General features: G+C 50.9%; 1 protein-coding gene and 1 pseudogene across 3 annotated transcripts; one reads left to right on the top strand and one right to left on the bottom strand.

Annotated features, from left to right (window-relative positions):
- The window catches only part of LOC131418181 (agouti-signaling protein-like), a 57254-nt pseudogene extending 57152 nt beyond the window's left edge, over positions 1 to 102 (bottom strand).
- LOC131418515 (adenosylhomocysteinase) lies at positions 21 to 16062 on the top strand. 3 transcript variants are annotated; one of them, XM_058562880.1, is made up of 10 exons: positions 21 to 128; positions 5465 to 5655; positions 6789 to 6864; positions 8418 to 8567; positions 9442 to 9554; positions 10024 to 10231; positions 10323 to 10410; positions 10511 to 10628; positions 11454 to 11648; positions 15147 to 16062. In XM_058562880.1, the coding sequence occupies exons 1-10, from the start codon at positions 101 to 103 to the stop codon at positions 15276 to 15278; spliced, it is 1299 nt and encodes a 432-aa protein (XP_058418863.1). In that variant the 5' UTR covers positions 21 to 100; the 3' UTR covers positions 15279 to 16062. The 3 variants fall into 3 exon arrangements, with proteins under 3 accessions (XP_058418863.1, XP_058418865.1, XP_058418864.1); XM_058562881.1 differs by lacking the exon at positions 21 to 128 and adding an exon at positions 747 to 980; XM_058562882.1 differs by lacking the exon at positions 8418 to 8567.
- The last annotated feature ends 660 nt before the right edge of the window (positions 16063 to 16722 follow it).

The raw sequence follows: 16722 nt of genomic DNA on the forward strand, positions 1-16722 counted from the left end.
GCAGATCCCTGCGCCACGCGGGTCGTCCGTTGTGCGTCATCGGCTTGAGGCCCGACCGCCTTCGCCTGTGTCCGTCACTCCGTGCAGAAGCGCCGCCGGCATGTCGGACAAACTGCCCTACAAAGTCGGTGAGTTCCAGGACGTGCAGCCGGCGGCGTCTGCTCCACGCCCGCCGGGGGCTTGTCGGGCGGCGGCCGCGGGGCCAATCTGGGGCGCTCAGGACCCCTCGAATCTCCCGCTCGGCGCGATCCTGGTCGCGCGAGGCCGCCTGGGGGTTGGAGTTCTCGTGCCGCGGCGAGCGGGTCGTCAAGGCGGCCGCGGACTACACGTCCCGGCGTGCCCCGCGAGGCCAGTTGCCTCGGGGCGGACTGCAGAGCCGAGAACTGGCGGCGTGTTCCGGCCGCGGCGGAGGCAGGCGGGGAGTGCGCACCTGGCCGCGGCGTGGGACGGCTGGGTCCTGCCGGGACCTGCACTAGGAGGCTCAGATCCTGCTTCCTGGGCCGGGACCACCCCTTTGGCCGGCTGGGTGGTCCCTGAGAAGGGCCCACCCCTCCCTGGGCCTCTTCCAGGGAGGGCCAGGGCACTGGAGCCCCGAAGGGTGTGAGGAGAGGCCTGGAGCGCGAGCCTGAGGCGGGGCCGGCACTGGTCCAGCTTTCCGGGGACTTTGGGCTCGTTGCTCAACTTCTGGGTTCACCTGCCTGACCAGCGGTGACCGTCGTGCTGAGAATCTCGGAGAAAATTTGGAGCGGTTAGAAAAATCCTTCCTGCTGTCCTATGGATAGTTAAACGCTTATTGGGCGTTTACTGTGGCATGGGCACCACCTTCTACCTTTATTATAGATTAATTAATTTTATTCTCTCGGCTCTTTAGGGTAGGGACTGTTACTTGCTTATTTTAAGAAGAGTATACTGAGACACAGCAATAAAGGTAACTTGCCCACGATCTTACAGTGTTGGAGCAGGATATGAAGCCTGGCCAGGTAGGCTTCTGAGCACACCTTTTCACTACTGTATACAAGTGAACACACTTGGAACAACCCTAATGAGCTTTCAGCAAAGTCCAGTTCAGGCTGGCTGGCAGTTTTTAAGTAACTTCAAGACACCATTAAACCTGGAGAAAGGCATCAACATTTAGGGAGCACTTGCTGTGTATCTGGTGATTTGCATGTGTTTACAGAATAATTTTTAGAGATGGACTTGATCCCGTTATACAGAAGAAGAAACTGAGGCCCTAATAGGAAGTGACTTGCAAAGATTGTGTGATAATCAAACTAGTAGCTTATCAAGTAGTGTCCAGAGTAGACTGTTGTCCCCATTGTGTGGATGATGAAACTGAAGTGCAGAAAGGTTAAGTCACGGTCACATCAGTGGCAGAGCTGGAATGGGGGCTTGTCACACTGTGGAGAGATCATTGGGTCAGGGTTGAGGGCACTGAGTTGTGTGGGAGGAAAGAAGGCTGCATTTGGAAGAGGAGGAGCTTGGTGGGGTAGGGTGGGATGAAGGAAGCCCCCATCAAGGAGGGCATACTGTGCCACACCTTGGTCATATGGCATCTTCTTTAATTCTCAGGACTCATAGCAAGGTTAGGGATGATTATTCCCACTTTACAGTTGAAGAAACTGAGGCTCAGAGAGGGTCTTGCCATTCCTCTTGGCTTGTCCTGGGGCAGGTGTTCCTGCAACCTCTGCAGTCCTCAGTTTCCCTGGGCACCAAAAGCCCCAGAGTTTGGAGCCCCAGACCCTCCTATGCTCTTGGAGTTGAGAGACCCACGGAAAACTCTGGGGCTGGCATAGCTGTCCTGAGGGCAGTGAAGGAGTTATTTATAGCTAGAGGGACAGGTGGTAGTGGAGGGGGTGGAGGATAGGACAGAACCCGTTGTCCGCTACTGCTGGGCCCCTCCCAGGAGCCTTGAGAAGGTCTTCTGGCTCTAGCCCAGCCTGGCCACCATTGACTGGCTATGGAACCTGGGGCAAACCCCTTTCTGGGCCCTTTGCTTGTTGGGAAATGCTGGGAGTTGGGCTAGGTTCAAATTTATTTTATTTTTTTGCCACCCCTGTCCTATGCCAGCCCCTTTCATGCACCTTCTCTCATTCAGTCCTAACAACACATCTGGTCAGTAAACATTTGTTGACCCTTTCTCTCTGCCAGGCTCTGGGCTGGGCACTGGAGCTACAAAGGCAACTCAAGATTGCGGGTGGACCAGACATGCATATACAGATAATGTCGTATTATGGTCTCCAATTTATAAGTGAGGAGATCTGCCCGCTTCTCTGTCTCCACAGCCACCACCCTAGTTCTGGGCTCCCTCCTCACAGATCTCCCTCGGTCTTTGGCTCCACAGATCCATGCAGCAGCCAAAGGAGTCTTTTCAAAAACAGATCTGGTCATGATATTCCCCTTAAACTCTGTAGGCTTCCCACCTCATTAGGAATAAAATCCTGACTCCTCATTTCACTCCCTCTACTAGCTTCACCCTGGCGCACTCTCTGTTCCTCCAGCAACAATATACCGAGATCTTTCCTGTTCCATGTTTTGAGGTGGGAATGAGTTTAGCTTGTCTGAAGACAGTAAGGAGGTTCATGAGGCTGAGCTAGTGAGGGGGAGAAGAGGATGGAGAGATTGGGGGAAGGGTGGGCAGTCATGGGGGTAGGGCCCTAAAGGCCACGTGAGGAGTTAGGATTTTATTTATGGGTAAGGGGAAGCCATTGGAAGTTGGTTGGTTTGTATGCTTTTTACTTTAGTAGAAGAGTGGAGATGATATAAATTAAATTTTAAAAAGCTCCCTTCCTCTGGGTTCTGTGGGAGAACAGCATGTGGGAGCAGGAAGAGCAGTGAGGAGGCTGCTTCAGCAGTCCAAGTGAGAAGTGGTTTAGATGACAGTGGGGAGATGTGGTTGGATTGCTTACATATTTGGGATGTTGAGCCAACAGCATGCTGATGGGGTGAAAGGGGGTGAAAGGGGAATAGAGGAATCAAAACATCTTGTAAGTTTTTGGCCAGAGCAGCTGGTCGAATGGTGGTTTCATTCCTTAAAATGGGAAGATTAGGGGAGTAACAAGTTTGGTGGGGTGGCACAAGGAGTCACGAGGGTTCAAACTTGACACATAATAGATCCAGTTGGGCATCCAAGTGGAGGTGCTGAGTAGGCACTTGGATTACATGAGTCTCGAATTCAGGGGAGAAGTTTGGGCTGAAGATAAATATGTGGGAGTCATTGCTGTGGAGAAGGTATTTATAGCCATAAAGTGGGATGAGCTCAGCTGGTGAGAGTCAAAGAGGGGGATGATGGAGGCCTGAGGGCTTCCAAACACTAGTCAGTTATATGAGGAGGAGCCAGAGGGGTAGGAGGAAATCCACGGAAAGACAGGCATAGTAGCCAAGTAAAGAAAAGGTCTCAGAACGAGGGGGACATTAGTGGGATCAGTGTCTCAGGGAGAAACATGAACACAGATGATTGACCATTAGATGTGGGCATCAGGTGGGTCTTCAGAGACCTTGAGAAGAGCAGTTTCAATGGAGTAGTGAAGTCCTCAGGAGGTGAAAGGATACGGGATCAGGCCCCAGGGAGCAGGGACAGCTGGTCTATTGTAACTAAAGAATGCCCGGTCTGTAGCTACAGATGAGAACTAGTAGAGTCCATGGAGGAAAAGTGGCATAGTTCTGAATTCTTCTCAGTGAATCCTGAAGTGAGGTCATCAGTTGATGAGGAAAGGTATTAGAGGTTTGGAGAGTAGATTGACTAAGAAAATGTCATAGGATTGCTGAAGTGTCCCTTGAGATTTGTGGTCTTAATAAATGAGACCTCTTGGTGTGATTTTCCTCCTGCTGGCCTCAGTGGCTTGGGTGCAGTGCAGGGTTAGGTTTAACCAGGGTGGGAGTTTTGCCAAGGAGTTTTCAGAGGACAAGAGGGTGGGGGGACAGTGGGATCTTAAACTGTGGAGGAAGAAGTTGAGAACGTGAAGGGGGTGTGGTGAGGGACAGTGGATATCAGTAGGTTTAATGGCTTAGAGGCTGCCACCATCCAGGTGGGCCTTGGAGTTTGGGGCTCTAGAGGGAGAGAATTGGAAAGATGGGTCATGGCCAGAGTCAGTTGCTTGAAATCAAGATTTCCAAGGGAGGGTGTCATAGGTGATGGCTTGTCAAAAGGTGGACTGGGTGGGGCTGGGGGATGGGGGAGAGGGTGTGTGTTGAGGCACAGTGGGAGAAGTCCCTCCCATCGGGGGAGGACATTTCATCTCTGAAATTGCTTAGATGTACAGTAGGAAGCAGACTGACTTAGTTGGTTTATTTGTTATTACTGTATTAAATTCTCTACATTCCTTTCCCTCCCGCCCATACCCCCCTTCATGATCGGCAGGATCTAATTTTCCCTAAAAATAAAAATCCCCAGGCCCCATCCTAGACCTACTGAATCTGATTTTCCAGGGGAGATTTACAAGCTTGCCGGATGACTTGTATCAGGGAAGCTTGCGAACACTGACCTAGGGACTGACCTTAGGAATGGGCTATTGTGGCAGGGGAGGGAGGGTTAGACTATTAGAGGGAAGAGTATTGAGATAGTGAGAGAGCTCATAATAGTATCCTTTCCTGCCTGAGAATTTGGACAAATTTGAGACATTTGGGGTGGCAGATAGAGGCCAAAATTGAACTTTCATTCCTAATGACATCGAGGCCAGATTATGTAGATTAGTGTCCAAGCCCAGTGATCCTGCTAACTGAACCCCAAACTGAGCAGTTACCCACTAGTTACAGGTAAGCTGGGCCTGAGTAGGTCTCTGTGGAAGAACATGCTTCCTGGAGGCAGGCTGGCTGCTGCTGGCTTGCAAAAGAAGGGAGAGCTCAACTGAGCATATGGCCAGTGTATTCCTCTCAAGTTGACTAATCAGGCGGGTCACTCTACCTCCCCGGGGCAGAGAGAGGCCAAGAGTGTTAGTTACACAGATGTGTTGCCTCCATTGGAAAGAAACATTAGGAGTGGGGAAGAAGGATTTTCATATCTTCAAGGAGATCAAGGAACTGTGTTGAGTCCAAGATGTTAGATAACATCATTTATGAATATTGAAGGTACCAGGAGTGATGACTTGGAAGATAGAGAGCCAGGAGCTGCAATCTTTAGGGAACGAGAGGTTGGGAGGTGGCAGCAGAAAGGGTTGTGGGAGGTATATGTAGGCTGATAGCTGTTTTTCAACAAGGCACCTACTTGTGTTGTAATTTTCGTGTACCTGTGTGATTCTTTGATGAAATGTGTTCTCCCACAAGGCTGTAAGCTGCGGTTAGGCAGGGACCAGGTCTATTTTGACTGCCCCAGCTCCATAAATCCTGGTTGAATGAGTGGGAGGGTGCGGTGAGCACATTGCACGGCCTGGTGTTTCGAGTCCATAAGTGGATGAGTGACGAGTGGTGGTGCTTCATGGTTGGTGGGATGAGGTGCCTCACAGAACTCCCATCCATCCTGCCCCTGCAGCTGACATCAGCCTGGCCTCCTGGGGACGTAAGACCCTGGACATCGCGGAGAACGAGATGCCAGGCCTGATGCGCATGCGGGAGATGTACTCGGCCTCCAAGCCACTGAAGGGCGCCCGCATCGCAGGCTGCCTGCACATGACCGTGGAGACAGCCGTCCTCATTGAGACCCTCGTTGCCCTGGGTGCTGAGGTGAGGCCAGAAGCTGTTCTGTGGGGCAGGGAAGTCCAATGTGGTGCCCTCTTGGGCCCAGCAGGGGCTCCAGCCTTGTCACAGGGTCGCCACCGTTTGAGGTGACTTCTGCACATTTTCTCCCTGATTGGGAGGACTGCGTCTCACTGCCCTTAAGTCACAGCTCCTGACAGTGAAGCCCTGGTGGGAAAAGCTCAACCCCAGAGTCCTATTGGGTCAACTAAGGACTGGCTCTCATTGGCCCTCCCAGGGTCATGTGCTTGCCTTGGGCCAATCCTGGCTGCCTGAGGGATGGTGTGCTCTGATTGGTTCAGCCAGGGTCATGTGTACCAGTGATTGACAGCTCTTCTTCTGGCTCTGGGAGTCTCAGAGCAAGATGGTTTCCTAAGGAGCTGGCTGGGCAGAGCAGTCAAAACTAACAAAGTACACACTGGGGTTTAGTCCTTGGACCCCTTCTTTCTTTTCAACGTCCACACTCTGGGTGGTATCATTTTATGGCTTTGAACACTGTGTATATGATGATGCCTCCCAAATACATGTACTAGCCTGGACTTCTCCCAGGAACTCCAGACTTGTATGTCAGGCAGCTGATGTGTCATCTCCACTTGGAGATGTAATAGACATCTCGGTCTCACCATGTGCAAACAAACTCATGATTTCCTAACCCTCCTCCTCCCGCAGTCTTCCCCAGGTAAGCAAAAGGAAACTCTAGCCTTCCAGGTTGTTTCAGTACAAGAACCTGGAGTCATCCCTGACTCTCAAACTCCAACAACTAATTCTGCAGCAAATCCCGTCAGCTCAGCCTTCAAAATATACCCGTCATCACCTCCACTGCTACTGTTGCATTTCTTGTGTGTACTTACAACAGCTTCTTCACTTGTCCTCTTGCTTCCTTGTGGAGCCCTTTCCCTCCACACAGCACCAGAGTGATGTTTTAAAATGGAAGTCAGGTCTTGTCACTGCTCTGGCTCCCATCAGCTCACCAGGGTCCCCAGCCTGTGGTCGCAGAGCGGGCTGGGCCTAGGTCCCGAGCCTCTCACCCTTAGCTCCAGGGCTTTTCCTTATCCCTGTCCATGGGCCTTGGTGCTGCTGAGCCATCTGCGACCACGGTTCTGTCTTGCTGGCTCTTCCAGGTGCAGTGGTCCAGCTGCAACATCTTCTCTACCCAGGACCATGCAGCGGCTGCCATTGCCAAGGCTGGCATTCCAGGTGGGTCCTGCTTGCTGCTTGAGGATGTGGGACCACATGAAGGGCCTCTGCTTCTCCTTGTTTGCTTCACGGACTCCTACAGCAACAGGCTTCCCTACCACAGGGGAGAGGAGTCATGGCCACAGAATCCTAACCTAGTGACCCATAGGAAAGAGCTGTTTTGTCCTACTGGTCATCTCAAATCCTGTGGGAGGTCCTTATTGGCCCAGCTCAGGTCATGTGACCACGAAAGGGTGGGATCTTATGATTTGGAACCACATGATGGAGAGGAGGGATAGTTCTTTAAAGAAAAGAACTTAAGTTCCTTAAAGAAGGATGTGGGTCTGTTTCTAAGAGTTGGGGAGGGACACTGGGCAGAAAAAGATCCCCAGAGATCTGTGCCTTGGGTCTGATGGTCTAGGAGACTGTGGGGGGACCAGGACTAAAGAGGGACTTTTGTAAGCTGCTAGAGAATATCCACATGTCTGCCTGGGCCTGGGGAGGGGAGTGGTTAGCTCCGACGGTGATTAAATAGGACATTCCTGAGTCCTAGCCAACCTCAGGTGGAGGGGAAAGGGTCCGAAGGACCCCTCTAGAGACTGACCAGGGCTAGATAGGCATGTCTCCCACTCCTCAGCCTTGGTTGGGCTTCATCGCCCTTTTCTGGGAACGGCTTTTTTATCAAGACCATTGTCTGCTCCAGTTAGGGGCCGGGGCAGCTGCCCCTGCTTGGCTGGTGTCCTTTGCTCACAGGAGGTTCATAGGAGCCCTATACCTGTGTCCCAGTCATACCTTATGATGAGAAGAGCCTGGGCTGGTAGTCAGTAGTCCTGGATTCTGAGGCCTGCTCTGAAATGCCATGCTGAGTGACCTGGGCACGTCTTAGCTCTTCTCTGGGCATCTGTAAATGATGATGATGGTAATGCCTGCCTGACAGGGTTTCTGTGAGGAAAAATGAGATGGGGCATGAAGCAGTGAGAGTAATGTCTGGCACAGAGAAAGTTCTCCATGCGTAGTAGCTGCCGTTAGTAATTTTTGGCCAGACTTTGCCTGAGGCCAACCACCACAGAGACTGCTGTGCTCTCAAGTATTTTCAGTGAAGAATGAACTGTGGATCTTGCCTTGTGGGTCCACCTGAGTGGTGCCCTGCCTCTGCAGCACCCCACTCCCCACTATAGGCACTGTGCGTTGATGCCCCAGTCCTTGGGGCCCAAGCAGAAAGGAGTGGGAAAGGAAATAATTATATCCAGATACTTAAATCTGGGGGACTGTACTTGGCCTCCGTCTGACTTAACCCATTCTATTGTGAGCCCCATTTACAGATGAGGAAACTGAGGCTCAGAGAGGTGAAGTGATTTGCCCAAAGTCATACAGCTGGCGAGTACAGGGCCAGGATTTGAACTCAGATCTCTCTGGCTCCCAGTTGTGTTCTTCACACTGCTGAGTCCTCAGAGGGGCTGGAGGTGGCTGGGGATGGGAATTAGGAAGGAGATAGTATTGGCTCTGCTCCAGGTAGTTCCCTGGAGCAGGTGCCAGTGGGGAAGGCAGTTCTTGATGTGCCACTCACCCTCCAGTGTATGCCTGGAAGGGTGAAACAGATGAGGAGTACGTGTGGTGCATTGAGCAGACGCTGTACTTCAAGGATGGCCCCCTCAACATGATTCTGGACGATGGCGGTGACCTCACCAACCTTGTCCACACCAAGTACCCGCAGCTCCTGTCGGGTGAGTAGGGCAGGTGGTGGGCTGAGTGCTGGCAGTTTAGAAACAGATGAGGAGTACCTGCTTGCCCATGTAAAAGCAGCAGGTCTGGCAGGACTCCCAGTGCCTCGAGCAGCAGATTCTATGGAAGATGGGAGGACAGCAGGCTCCTGTAGGCGTGCTGGGGCGTGGCTTCCTGACTTCTGATGGTGGGGGTAGGGCGGCTGGGGGAGGCCTGCCTGAGATGACGGTCCAAGGGCAAGCATAAGACGGGCTGGAAACCTCTGGGAAAGGAGTCAGCTTTGTTAAAAGCAGGGCAGAGAAGAAAGTGCGGGGAAGGGAGGCAGTGGGTTCACGGTCCTGAGGCAGGAAAGGGCTGACTATTGAGGAAACAGAAAGGAAGCGAGGTTGTTGCTAGAGCTTTAATGAAGACCAGATGTGTGAGGACTTACTAGGCCAAGAGAAAAGAGTCTGGCTTGATCTTGAGAGCAAAGGGAAGTAATTGAAGGGTTTTGAAAAGATTTATTTCAAATATACGTGTTAAAAATGTGTGCTGTGTGGAGGATGGGTTGTGGCTGGGAGATCAGGCAAGAGCTGATGGTGGCAGGGACCAGGGCAGTGCAGTGGGAATGGAGAGTCAGGAGTGGTTGGGAGGTAGAATGACTAGGACTGGTGGTGGTGGTGACTCCTCCCTCATGCTGGCCTGGGTGATTGGGTGGATTGTGGTATCAGTCACAGTCACAGAGATGGGAACCCAGAAAGAGGAGTGGCTTTAGGGGGCAAAGATGAGGAGTTTGGCTGAGTTCAGGTGTAGCCTCTTGGGGCCTCATCCCAGAGGCCCCCATCCTTCGGGCAGCCCCTTCCTGGCCTGAGGCTCATCCCCTCCCCTCTTGTTAAGGCATCCGAGGCATCTCTGAGGAGACCACGACGGGGGTCCACAACCTATACAAGATGATGGCCAACGGGATCCTGAAGGTGCCTGCCATTAACGTCAACGACTCCGTCACCAAGGTGAGCCTGTGGGATAGTGACAGCTCCAGCCCTTGGCTCCCAGTGCAGCTCAGGAGTAGGCCCCTGGAGAGGGGACCCTGGGAAGGCTAAGGCTAGGCACATGAAGCCCTTATTTGGTGGGAGGGAGGGGTTGTAGACTGAGCGTAAGGAGTGCATTGAAGAGGGAGAGAACTGTGCAGTGAGCCTCAGAGCTGGGCATCAACAGCGTTAAAGTGGAGCAGATTCTTTGACTGAGCAATCTCTCCTAGTAGTTGATCCTCAGGAAGCTTTCTGGACCAGCAGAGAAAGGCTAGGAGGAAGGTCTTGGGGCTGATCAGGGTAAGGGGCACATGAGGGCATTAGCTGGTGGGGAGAAGTCACAGGAGGTGATCAGCCCAAGGCCCACCAGGCCAAAATGGTAAGAGTGGGTCTTAGGCCCCAGGGCGTTGCCTGCCCACACCCACCCCCCCCGTGCCCCCTCTCCTTTCAGAGCAAGTTTGACAACCTCTATGGCTGCCGAGAGTCCCTCATAGATGGCATCAAGCGGGCCACAGACGTGATGATTGCGGGCAAGGTGGCAGTGGTAGCGGGCTATGGCGACGTGGGCAAGGGCTGTGCCCAGGCCCTGAGGGGTTTTGGGGCCCGCGTCATCATCACGGAGATCGACCCCATCAACGCACTGCAGGCTGCCATGGAGGGTACGATAGGGCGAGGGTTGGCTGTCAGCCACTGGGGCCAGAGGAGGGGCCAGGCCACCCTGGATGACCCATGGCCACTGTCTCTGCACAGGCTATGAGGTGACCACCATGGATGAGGCCTGTCAGGAGGGCAACATCTTTGTCACCACCACGGGCTGTATTGACATCATCCTCGGCCGGTAGGTACCAGGTGGGCGGATCCTGGGCAGGGAGGCAGGGGGCAGGCTTGGGGCTGCTCTTTGTCCCTGACAGTCTCCCACGGGCTTGGGCTCCCCACAGGCACTTTGAGCAGATGAAGGATGATGCCATTGTGTGTAACATTGGACACTTTGATGTGGAGATTGATGTCAAGTGGCTGAATGAGAACGCTGTGCAGAAGGTGAACATCAAGCCTCAGGTGAGAATCCCCAGCCCTGCCAGCAGGGTGGGGGGATGGAGGGCTGACGGGGGCCGTGCTTGTGGGCTGGCCACCAAGGATGGCAGATGGGGAGGCTCTGGCAACCTGGGCAGTGGGATGGGGAGGAAGAGGGCCTGGATTCAGGGCCACTTGAATCGGAATCTCAGAGTGAGGCCAAGGCACCCCCATTTTTTAAAGCTCACAAGATGATTCTGATGTGCAGCTAACATTGAGGGCTGCTGTGTTCAGCTTTTCCTAAGCGTGGGGATTGAGAACATGGGATCTGTCCTCACACTGTCCGGGGCCAAATTGCAGCCACTTCATAGTATGCGGCTCTGGACAAATGACTTAACCCTTTAAACTTCAGTTTCTTTATCTGTGAAATGGGGATAGTAGTACTTAAATCATAGGGTTGTTATTAGGATTAAATGTGATAATTATGTATTTGTGTATGTATGAATATACACTTTTATTTATAGGTATGTGTGTGTATATGTATATAGTTATGTGTATGCTCTTAGCCCAGGGCAGATGGCAATACTAATAACAACATTAACTAATATTTACCAAGTACTTTGTATGTGCTAAGCCATCTGTCAAGTGCTTTACATGTGTCAGCTCATTATATTCTCCCAGGAGACCTATGAGGTCTGCAATTTAGAGTTGCTTAATAATATTGGCTCTTATTACTAATTGTGTGTGCCAGGCCCTTCCTGGACACTGTTGGAGGTAGGGAGGCCTGCTGGACAACAGGGTTGGATGAGGCAGTGTGGACACTGGGAGCAGTGCCCTGCCAGCCCTCACCACTGCTCTGCCCACTTGCAGGTGGATCGCTACTGGCTGAAGAATGGGCGCCGTATCATCTTGCTGGCTGAGGGCCGGCTGGTCAACCTGGGCTGCGCCATGGGCCACCCCAGCTTTGTGATGAGCAACTCCTTCACCAACCAGGTGCTGGCGCAGATCGAGCTGTGGACCCACCCAGACAAGTACTCTATTGGGGTCCACTTCCTGCCCAAGAAGGTGGGTTCCCACCTCCACCACAGGCCAAGGGTCGTGTGTCCAACGCTGAGCTCTCCACACAGGGCTTGCCAGAATTCATAAAGTGCTCACTGTCTACCCTCTTAGAGGTCCTCACAGCATCCTCTACAGGGCACAAATCATTCTCTCCATTTAACAGAAGAGGAAACTGAGGCCCAATGCAGGGAATGACACCTTGGAGTGGCAGGACTGGGTGGTGAGAAGAGCATGGGCTTTGGTGTGAAATACACCCAGGTTTAAATCTCGGCCTTACCACCTAGAAGCTGTATGATTGGGGCAAGTTACTTAACTTCTCTATGCCTCTATTTCCTTACCTGTAAAATGAGGGTGATAGTACCTCCTTTAAGGATTGTGAGGATTTCCTTAGATCGGGGGTCACAAATGCACATGCCCACAGGGATTGGGCAGGTAAATGAGTGAAGTGGGCTGTTGGAAGAACACATGCCTCAGCTGAAGGGGTTGGCTGCCTGTCATCAACCTAGAATCTGGGCCCATTGGATTAGGGCTCTGGACATTTCAGGAAAAGCCAGATATCAAGATCTTTGTATGAATATTCAATTTTTATATGTAGGCAACTCATTGCAGTTTTTAAAAATAACCAGGTGGGTCAACTTGGACATGTCCGTAAGCCGAATGCAGCCTATAGGCTGCAGGACTGTGGCCTTGGAATGAGATGATGCCACTAACACACTGAGCATGGCCCCTGACATGTTATGGGTGTGTGGTCAGGGTTACCATGACAATGAGGTTCTCTGACGTCAAATCCAGTGCTCATCCTAACACCCCATGCAACATGCTCCCCCGCAGGGGTCAGAATTGCTCTGTTTTAGTCCTGGCTCTTTTTGCCAGTGTCATGGGTGAACTTGGCTTTGCTCCTTAGCCTATCTGGGCCTGTTTCCTTATCAGCTAAATATAAGGAGTAGGTTTTACTCTTCCAGCCTTTGGCTACTGGAGAGGCTGTGATGGAGTCTCCATACTACCCCTCCCACCCCTTGAAAAGCTGGTTCTGGCAACTCATAAAAAGTAAGGTGAGGGCTGGGTGTCCACTCAAGGCCTGGGGTGTCTGTCCCCAGAGCCAGCCAACTCCTTTCCCGCTAGTCTTCCTTAGGTACTCTCTTGCAGACTAGATATTTTGCTCATAAGGGCCTCCAGGACTATCTGGAGGTTCTGTACAGCCTGCCGGGTCCCAGGTTTGTTGTGGGGTTAAAAAAGTCTCACTTGAGCTCCATCTGATCCCAACTGGAGGAAATATGGCTGTGAATATGGTGAAAATTGAGCAGGCCTTTGAAATGATGCCAGAGTTGGAAGTGAAAAGGCAAACATCTCATCTCCTACCCCAGCACCTGGCCCCAATCTGACTTCCTTCCTCCATCGGTGCCAAGACATGGACTGGGGACAGGCTTCATGCCTCACGTGCAACGTGTGAGTGAGGGATTAGGTACCTTGATAAACTACAATGACAGACCAGCCACCATTTATTAAGGTACCTACTTGCACCAACCACTCTGAATAGCACTGATCTTTGTAACAGTGAGAGATCCATACTACAAATGAGGAAACTAAGGTTCAGAGATTGACCTGCCCCCACAGCTGTCAAGTATTATTAGGCCAGAGTAGAACTCAGCTCTGTCTGTGCAAGTTGTTAACCGTTATGACACACTGCCTTCTGGATGCAGGGTGCCGGGAGAAGGAAGGGTGTTCTGGGCTAGGCCCAGTCAAGCGAAGGGAGGATTCAGTGTACTCTGGGATTTGGAGACCTTCATTCTGCCTCCAGAACTGATGTGGGCTTGGGTTCTGCTCCTGCCTTTGCCTGCCTCTTCCTAGTTTCTTTATCTGTTAAATAGAAGAATAAATCCTGCCCTCCTTTTTAGGGTTGTTTGTGAGGCTCTGGTGAGACGATAGATATGAAACCACTTGGGAATGTAAAGCTCTCTGGGCTGGGCTGTAGTCAAGGCTATCATGCCATCATGGGCTGGGACATGGGGCCCTAAGAGTAGAGAGAGGCACCGCCCAGAGCTAGAAGCTGAGAGAGTGAGAGCCCCTTCTCTAAGTGCAACCACTTGCCCTTCTTTTCAGACCCCTTTTATGCGTTTCAGCACTGCTGAGACTTAGAAATTGGCCTTGTCTAACCCCAGCCTCTGTCCTCCTTAGTTTCTGTTCTGGCTCTTCAAAGCTGCCGTGGAGGCCATAAGTTGGGATCTTGAGACAATTTTGGGACTTTGGAGCCAGATGGACCTGGTTCAAATCCCAGCTCTGTCATTAACTACCTGTGGTCATTAACTAATCTTGTGCTGTCATTAATTAACCTTGAGCAAGTCATTCCACCTTTCTGAACCTTGATTTCCTCATTTGTAAAAGGAGATGGCAATTTTTTATTAATCTGGATCCTTTTGGTGGCAAGTGGCAGATAGAAACCCTGTTCGAACCAGTGTATTAGTTATCTTGCTGTATAACAATTTAACCCCCAGACTTATTCCCTTAAAACAATAAACATCTGTTATTTTAGTTTTTGTGGGTCAGGAATTTGAGAGCAGCTTAGCTTGGTTAGGTCCTGACTTGAGGCCTTCATGAGGTTACAGTCAAAAAGTCAGCCAGGGCTGCAGTCAGCTGAGGCTTCACTGGAGCTGGAAGATCCACTTGACATCACTGTTGGCAGGAGGTCTTAGTCCCTTGCCACATGGGTGTCTGCATAGGGCTGCTTAAGTGTCCTCATGAGATGGCAGCTGGCCTTCTTCTCCAGGGGGAGAGCCAAGGAGGAAGCTGCATGCCTTTTAGGACCTAGTCTCCAAGTCATACACCATCACTTCTGCTTTATTCTGTTCATTAGAAGTGAGTAACTCAAGGAGTGAGGAATTAGGCTCCATCTCTTGAGGGAAGGAGTACTATGAATTTATAGACAAAGAATTTAAGGACATATTTAAAAACAACCACAACCAGTTTAATCTAAAAAGGAGCTCTATTGGCTATTTAATGGAGGACACTGGATCCAGGGATTCAATGTCAGAGCTGTCTTTCTTTGTCTCTTGGCTCATTTTTTCTCTACATTCACTTCATTTGTCAAATTGACTTGCTACTGGTGAGCTGAGACTGACACCCGCCCTGTTTAGGAATCCCAGTGGAATTGGAGAGCCTGTCTCTACTTGTCATGGAAAATATGTCCTGTCAATGGATAAATTCCAGGGAAGCTTATTGGTTAGCTGCTTGGGTTGGTGGATGGTGAGGAAGGATATGTAATTGGTGGTCCTACTGGGGCTACTTGGAGGGGAGGATGTAGCATGGTTCCCTCTTGAGCAAAGGGAACTGGGCAGCCAAAAACAACACGTCCACTGAGGTTGGCTGTGAGGACAGAATGAGATGGTATGCGTAACACACATGGCAGATACCACAACAGAACAGTTCTGACCTCTGTTGGCAGCTAGATGCAGGTAAGGGGTCCCAGAGCATGGCACTGATTGCAGGTCTTCCTGTGTTTCTCCCCAGCTGGATGAAGCAGTGGCTGAAGCCCACCTGGGCAAGTTGAACGTGAAGCTGACCAAGCTGACTGAGAAGCAAGCCCAGTACCTGGGCATGTCCCGTGATGGCCCCTTCAAGCCTGATCACTACCGCTACTGAGAATCAGGGCTGCCCTTAGCCTTCCAGCTGCTGCCCTGGCCCGGATCCCACGTCTCCTCCCCAAGAACAATGGCACCAACTTTGAGCTTGCTTTGTTAATGTCCCCCATCAACTCCCTGGGGGTGGTCACTCAGTCTTTGGCCTCCGCTGCACCCCTCATACTCTTCTAAGTTTGGCAGGGGGAATTGAGAAGCCCTTCTTCAAGCCCTGGTCACGATGGAGGTACACGGGAGATAACCGCAGGGAACCATGAGCTCAGGGGTTTTGGAACTGCTCACTCAGTCAGTCCTCCTTTAGGCTGGAAGTCAGCAGCCCATCCACTTTACCATCTGGGCCCTCACCTGGCTTATGGACTTTATACTCATGTTCTTGGCTTACAGGTTCACTGGTTCCTCAGCCCATGACAGATGAGAAGGACCTACATCAAAGGGCAGGGAGGAACTGTTGGAGTTTGAATGTTCCTAAGAGCTTGGCTTAGTGCTGGACATTCTCTTAAACCTCAGAACAATGAGCTTGGTACTTTCAGTCCCTATTTTACAGGGGTTAGAATGTACTGTTAAGGGATAGTCAAGAAAGGATAAGAAAAGTGACAGCCAGAGGTTGAGAAGGCCCAGAGAAACATAAAAGCAGGCATAGATCTGCCACCACATTGTAACATGATGGTTCCCATCACAACCCTGGATCAAAAAGAGAGTAATTTGTTCTATAATGTTTATGTATGATGTTTATAATGTTAAAAGAGAGCAGGAAAGTGGGTAAATAAAGATTTTGGTGCCTAAAAGAATTTTGAGCCTTTATTATATAGATAATCCACTACCAACAACACATGGCATGAGCAAGGGGTAATAGTCATGTGCTGATGAAGACAAGCAGTTGTCTGCAGTGTGGAGTGATAAAGGCTGCAGGCAAATCCTTGGGCTTGAAAGGATGGGTAAAGTGAAGGGAGAAGTCTTATCTCTTCATGTGTGTCTTGTAAACAGCCTGTTTTTTAACCCAACCTATGACTGTCATTTAATAGGTGAATTTGACCCATTTATATTTATTGTAATCCCTGTTTGTATTTATTTCCTCTACCTTATGTTTTGTGTTCCAATTCGTATTTTCTTTATCTCCCCATTTCCACTTTAGATTGATCCAGTGCTCCTTGGGGCACTGTTATTTATTGAGCACCTACTGGGTGCTAGGTGCTTTGTAGTTGATTTTCTTCTCAAAAGAAGCTTAGTAATATTATTAGTCTAATTTTATAGATGAGAATGGAGACTCTTAGAGGTTAAGTATCTTTCCTAAAGTCACACAGTTTATAAGAGGCCTCACCGTGATTCAAACGATAGGAAAGTGGGTGGCAAATTGGCCTCCTCCTACTTGCCTAACTGGTCATGTGCTGAACCCCTGTTCTGGTCTTGGAAATCAAAGAGAAACAACCCACCTGGGAAGGTAACCAGAG

Source organism: Diceros bicornis, chromosome 19 (assembly GCF_020826845.1).
Source record: "Diceros bicornis minor isolate mBicDic1 chromosome 19, mDicBic1.mat.cur, whole genome shotgun sequence".
Lineage (NCBI taxonomy): Eukaryota > Metazoa > Chordata > Mammalia > Perissodactyla > Rhinocerotidae > Diceros > Diceros bicornis.

Bases quoted from the DNA above. Each gene is read 5' to 3' on its own strand.
- LOC131418515 (XM_058562880.1), top strand. From the start codon at position 101: ATGTCGGACAAACTGCCCTACAAAGTCG. The intron at 6,865-8,417 runs GTGGGTCCTGCT...CTCACCCTCCAG, and splicing joins TGCCAAGGCTGGCATTCCAG to TGTATGCCTGGAAGGGTGAA. The intron at 9,555-10,023 runs GTGAGCCTGTGG...CTCTCCTTTCAG, and splicing joins TCAACGACTCCGTCACCAAG to AGCAAGTTTGACAACCTCTA.